The sequence below is a fragment of the Denticeps clupeoides genome, chromosome 20 (genome assembly GCF_900700375.1).
Source record: "Denticeps clupeoides chromosome 20, fDenClu1.1, whole genome shotgun sequence".
NCBI classification, from domain to species: Eukaryota; Metazoa; Chordata; class Actinopteri; order Clupeiformes; family Denticipitidae; genus Denticeps; species Denticeps clupeoides.
The window spans coordinates 4,829,893-4,836,403 of record NC_041726.1 but is presented as its reverse complement, the minus strand read 5'-3'; the positions used below and the strand labels follow the sequence as shown (position 1 = coordinate 4,836,403).

General features: G+C 46.8%; 1 protein-coding gene and 1 non-coding gene across 2 annotated transcripts; one reads left to right on the top strand and one right to left on the bottom strand.

The window, feature by feature from the left end:
* Positions 1 to 304: 304 nt before the first annotated feature.
* On the top strand, positions 305 to 5,877 carry rp9 (RP9 pre-mRNA splicing factor). Its single transcript, XM_028964428.1, has 6 exons — positions 305 to 596; positions 804 to 834; positions 927 to 1,056; positions 2,960 to 3,051; positions 3,259 to 3,320; positions 5,459 to 5,877. Exons 1-6 carry the CDS (start codon positions 448 to 450, stop codon positions 5,655 to 5,657), a joined length of 663 nt encoding a protein of 220 aa, XP_028820261.1. The 5' UTR covers positions 305 to 447; the 3' UTR covers positions 5,658 to 5,877.
* Positions 3,753 to 3,825, bottom strand: trnai-uau (transfer RNA isoleucine (anticodon UAU)). Its single transcript has one exon. It is a non-coding gene; the product is annotated as a tRNA-Ile (tRNA).
* Positions 5,878 to 6,511: the final 634 nt, after the last annotated feature.

Below are 6,511 nucleotides of genomic sequence, written 5' to 3'. Positions count from 1 at the left end.
GGATTGGGTTCAGGTCCGGTGACTGTGGAGGCCAGGTCTCCTCTTTTTGTTAAGTACAGAACTCCACATGTGTTCATTCATAGTTTTGATGCCTTCAGTGAGAATCTACCAACGTAAATGGTCATGAAAATAAAGATAACGCATCGAATGAGAAGGTGTATCCAAACTTTTGGCCTGAACGGAACTGTGTGAGTGAGTGAGTGAGGTGTGTGTGTGTGTGTGTGTGTGTGTGTGTGTGTGTGTATATATATATATATATATATATATGGCGCCCGACTTTTATTTTGACATGATTCTGCACCCGGAAGTAAACGCTCCTGCCGCGTTTGGAACTTGCTGCGGTTGTCCTGTATCGGGTGGCCGCGGGTCGCTCCTGTGTCCCCCCCTTCGTCGCCAGCGCGTTCCGCGTCGCACCGACGTCGTGGGAGCGACTCGGCTCCGTCCGCGATGTCCCACAGGAAACGTTCCGGCGAGCAGGAGGACCGGAGGGAGCGCAAGAAGCGCCGGGAGGCCGAGCGCGACGACGGCGGCAAAGACCGCGTACAAACCAAGAAACTGATCCACGAAGTGAAGAAGCTGAAGCACGTCGAGTCTTTGTAGGTGCACAACTATAAAACCACCAGAATAAGGTGGCCACAGGGGGACTTCTTTTTTGTTTTTTTAAATAATGTTATGATGTATCTGTGAAGGTTCATCCAGCTCATGGTTACCTCAGAAAAGGTCATTTAATGCGGCCATGTTCACAGACTCCTAAATGCTAAAGCCATTTCACAACCTACTAATCTTTATTCCACCCCTCGCAGCTATGAACAGCCTCCCCCGGGCCTCATAAAGGTGGGTTTAATGTCCGCGTCCGTGAGACGGACCGTCCTGTTTTGTTCCTTTTTATTCGCTTCATTCTTTTTTTTTTTATTTATTCCCGACAGGAGCATGACGAGAAGCCGGAGGACTGCATCCCCAATGATCCGGGCAACGAGGGAGCCAGGGACTTCCTGGCCCACGCACCCACTAAAGGTTTATGGATGCCTCTGGGGAAGGAGGTCAAGGTCATGCAGTGTGAGTTTGTGCACGTCCAAGCTGCCCGGCCACAAGAAGATAACCTCACCTTAACCGTGAGATGCTGACCTTCCTACTTTTTAGGAGTTAATGGTTTTAATTCTTTACCACACGAATGCAGACTACACACTTTCTGGACCATCTTTTTACAAAAATTTTTTTTAAACAAAGCATGCAACCACTGTGCGAGCTTTTCGATCGTCTTAACACAAAGTGGCCACTTCAGATGATCCACGACTGACCTAACCGATCAAGCAGAGTAACCCGGCTCGGTAACCCGGGACGGATGCCCCTCCTGGTGCAAAATCCACATTTACCCGGACTTGGGATCGTCACCAAGAAACACACTGCTGCAAGAAACACACTGCTGACGTGCGGGGCAGTGGTGGCCTAGCGGTTAAGGAAGCGACCCTGTAATCAGAAGGTTGCCGGTTCGAATCCCGAGCCGCCAAGGTGCCACTGAGGTGCCACTGAGCAAAGCACCGTCCCCACACACTGCTCCCCGGGCGCTGGTCATGGCTGCCCACTGCTCACTTAGGGTGATGGGTTAAATGCAGAGGACAAATTTCACTGTGTGCACCGTGTGCTGTGTATCACATGTGTATCACATGTGACAATCACTTCACTAATTTAATTTAATTTAAATTTATATATACACACACACACACACACATTCCGTGGAATCTCCGTGGATGGAGAAGTAGTGGGAGAAAATGCTAATTTGCCACGTATTAAACGTGAGTAGTGCAGGGACGTGTGGAATGTTCTCGATTGTTTCACGCTCAGCATCGCCACCTCCCTGTGGATTAAAGATCGGCCGTCGTTGACTCAGGCTTGACGAGGACGCCATTGACCCCTTCGTACCAGTGGGTGTCACCTTTGTGCAGCTTTTTGAGAAGAGGGGGGGGAGGATCAGCGATGACCGTCACTGAGGCCCCCTTGTTAGGAGAGTGGGATAGTTAGTTAGCACAAGATAAGCACCTCATTCATGTCCTCCCCGAAAAAACAAAACAAAGACTTGCATTGACACCGTTTTCTTGTCCCACGCACTTTCGCACTAAGGTGAGGACACAAAATCCATTGTCCAGCTCCATGATTGTCCTACAGTGGAATGTGCAGGCATGCAGCAGGCTGCATTCCGACAGGCTGGTTGCATGCAGAACATAGAAAAAGGAAGAAATTGTAATTCAGCTCATTTGACTTTAGCAAATGTCCGAGATGTCCATATTGTCTTCAGATATAAAGGTTCCCTGACATGAAAATTTGACGTTGTGATATTATTTAACATTAATACGAGTCCCCTGAGCCTGTCTGTGGTTAGGTGTAAAGAGCATTTTGGTTATTCTGCTTCACCGTTCAGAGAGCGGCAGCTCAGACGGTCGGATCTGGAATTTCTCCCCCTATGACATCATAAGCGGGAAAGGTTACCTCCCGTTTCTCATGCTTTTTTCCCGCCCCTCCCCTGAAACATGATCTCCACCGACCGTCATGGCTCCCAAATGTGCGAAGCATCGCAGTTGCAATTGGATGTGAAAATGAGCACGAATGTTTTTTTTTTTTGTTTGTTTGTTTGTTTTTTTTTATTGTTTTTTTTTTAGATTATTTCCATCACGCGAGACTCTGAAGAACCAGCGAGTTCGCTTTATTTTTTCTGGAAAAACGTCGACACGACTTCCTGTCTGCACCAAACGTCGTGGTTGGTGGACGGTGTTGATGCAGTCATTTCCGCCAACGCCTCCTCATTAGCATTTAAAGCTACAGACACCGAAACGGCGCGTCCTGGGACATCTTCTCGTGGGACCGGATCAGAGTGGCTGTAATTCTGCACCGGGACTGTCTGTCGGTGCCCAAAACTCGAAGATTTGAAACATTTAAGGGTGTGGTCCTCTTGTTTTTGCCGTAGGTTGGAGATGCAAGCGTTACGGACACAGGACCGGAGACCGAGAGTGTCCGTTCTTCATCAAAGGGAACCAGAAGCTGGAACAGTTCAGAGTGGTGGGTCGCTTGTTGAACGTCTGTCCCGTTTCAGGGTAGATTTTCAGCTTCTAAGTCCTTAAGTAGCCATTTCTGTGTCCTTTAGAGATAAAACCTTTTCAGATTGGAGCTGAATGAAATCCTTTGTTGTTGTGTGAGTAGCATTCGCTGGAAGTGATATATAATGCATGCATGAATGCTGTATTAATAAAAAAAATGTTCCCACAGGCTCACGAAGACCCCATGTATGACCTGATAAGGGAAAACAAGCGCAATGAGAAGGAAACTCGGTGAGTTTCAGATGGACCGATATTTGCACGTTTTTCCCTACATTTCAGGGGCCATAAAAGCAACCAAATATGGATCAGGTTTAGCAAGAAAAACACTGGGCAGAGCTTCACCTGGCATGTTTGTCCAAAGAAGCGTATTTGGGTGGTTTTTACTGATCCTTCTCAACAGCCTATTGATCCAGACGTGCAGCGGGGCTGCTGGTTCCATATTTTTAATCCCTGCACACAGTGAAATGTGTCCTCTGCATTTAACCCATCACACTGAGTGAGCAGTGGGCAGCCCGGGGAGCAGTGTGTGAGGACAGTGGGGACTGACTGACACATCGAACCGGCAACCTTCTGACTACGGGGCCGCTTCCTTAACCACTAGGCCACCGCTGCCTCAAAAGTTTGGCTGTATTGCTTTCGGTACTCAGTGGTTATGCAACAATTTGCCTGAACAAGGACTCTAACCCTGGACCCTCAGATTATAAGTTTGATTCTCTACCGACTGAGATATCCAGGCTCCTAAGCCTGAGACAGAAGGCTACAGATATGAACATTATCTGGCTCTTAGAAAATTGCCATCTGTAGCATGTTGCACTGACAGCAAAAAAAAAAACTAGCAAATAACCAATAAATTAATTTAAATCCAGTAATTGGACACGATTAAAGCCCCTGAAAAGTAATTAAAATCCCAGTTTTCCTCCACTTATTTAATCTTTAATGTGAACCAGTGGTAATGATACAATTTTTTTTCCTCTGGCACCAATAGCACACTAACAAATAATTGATGAAATGAAGGGGTTTGAATAAGTTAAATATGAGTGTATCGGTTGCGCGAACATGTTGCCGCCGCCTGCAGTTGTGCACGAACGAACAGTTCTTTCTCATTTACGTACAGGAATATAAGTTAAATGCCATTTTACGGGCCTTCACTAAGCATTTTGTAAATAGTTACGTAGAGGGGCTCGTAATAAATGTATTGGGTTTTTTTGGGATTGGCTGGTACTCGGTCCGCCCGGGATTTCGGGTTTTGCAATTCGTTTTGAGATCGGTCCAGAAGTGTCCAGCGATTGGACGTTAACTCGTGGCGAGCGCTGTTAAGCTGCATTGTAAGTGGAGCTGAGCTGGAAGTGCTGCTCGCCCCGCCCCGCGACACAGTTTAATAAAGTGAAGTGATTGTCACATGTGATACACAGCAGCACAGCACACGGTGCACACAGTGAAATGTGTCCTCTGCATTTAACCCATCACCCTGAGTGAGCAGTGGGCGGCCATGACAGGAGCCCGGGGAGCAGTGTGTGGGGACGATGCTTTGCTCAGTGGCACCTCAGTGGCACCTTGGCAGATCGGGATTCGAACCGGCAACCTTCTGATTACGGGGCCGCTTCCTTAACCGCTAGGCCATCCTTTCATCCTTTCGTAGCCATGCTAATCTTCTCTGTATCGATCCAATTTTAGACATAGCAAGCACATATACAATTTATTACGGACCTCAGATAAGCGCAGGAGGAGAAAATTGTTGTCTGTACGCTCAAAACAAAAGGAACCAAAACCATAGTACCCATAATGCACCGTCAGGACTTCGTGAGCTCTCCGCAGGTTCACACTGTCATCAGGCCTTTCCCAACACTTTCATGCCTGCTGCCTCTCGCCGTGTCCTCATATTTCCCCATATTTTGTGCATCCGGCTGCCAAGTCTTCCTCGGGGAAAAATGTACGGTGTGTCTTGGATGCCCTTGACCCTGTTTTTTTCTCCTCCTCCTCCTCCCTCCCTCCCTTTCTCGCCCCTTCCTTGGACCACTTTTGTCTGGTCCCGACCAGTGCAGACTAGGAGCATCATACAGGAGATGCGGGCTTGGGGGGGCGTTAATCGCCACCGTGAATTATACAGGAAGTGCGTATGTGCAATCGCTGCACCGTTTCCTGCAATTTGCGTCATTGGAGAGCATTGATTCTGTGGAAAAAGTAGACATTGCTGAAAGATTAATGAGGCACGTTGACGCATCACAACCTTCATAACCTCTTCAGAAGAGGTTGATCATCAGTGTACATTATTATATTCTATAAATCTGTACCCTTTGTTCACTGCTCTGATTTGAAAATATATTCGTTTATGTAGCACATCATGACTCCACTTTCGTCTGCTTTTGTAGGATTCAGCAGCTCCAGCAGCTGTTGCAGGACACCACCTCATCAGATTCCGAGTCCAGCTCGTCGTCCCCTTCCGACTCCAGCCGCGGGCAGGGGAGGAAGAAGAAGAGGAAGGACAAGAAGAAGGACAAGAGGAAACACAAGAAAAAGAAGAAGAAAAAGAAGCACTCGAAGTCCAAGGCCAGCGGCTGTTCGGAATGAGGGGCCGAAGCTGGGGCCTGTGGACAGGAACCCGAGCCCGCGTGAGGGCGGCTCTCCAGCCGAACTACTGAATTATGCATGGGGCTCCTGCGTCCTCTTGCAGCGCGGAGGACTAGCAGGACCGTGCACGGCGTCGAATTGTATGGAGCGTTATGTGTGAAGCATTACGCCCGCGGTGTTCTGTAAACTAACCCGAAACGAATGCTTCAAAGGTTACTCTGCTGGATATGTATAGAAATATCCCTTTTTTTTTTTTTTTTTTTTTTTGCTTTCCGCTGTATAGATTGAAATAAATGATTGTCCACCAATGGCGGTGCAATACTTGGAATAAAATTTATTCTATTCTAAAAAAAGTCATTTGTGTGTTTTTTTTTTTTTTTTATTTTATTTTATTTTACCCTAGTGGGTAACACACTCTCCTATGAACCAGAAGACCCAGGTTCAAATCCCACTGTGTCCCTGAGCAACCCTGAGTGTCTCCAGGGGGGGACTGTCCCTGTCACTACTGAGTGTAAAACGTGGTATGGATATAGTGTCCATAAATCCATGAAATAAGAAAGGACCACTCAATTGTTATCTCTCTTTTTGTTGGTGTGTGTGTGTGTAATTATTTTTCTTAATGAATTCTTTTTTAATGCGTTTTAAAATATTCTGGAAAAATTCCATAATTCACATTGACATCATAAAATTTTTATCTATTAAAATTTGTAGCTCCTCTTGTCCTTACCCTCCACAGTCAGGTTATTTGCCAATAGAATCATAAGCGTGTAAGCACAGCACCGGCAAACATGTACGTGTACAACCATACATATCTGCATTACGCTGTTTGTAGTCTGCTTTTCAGATGCTGATGC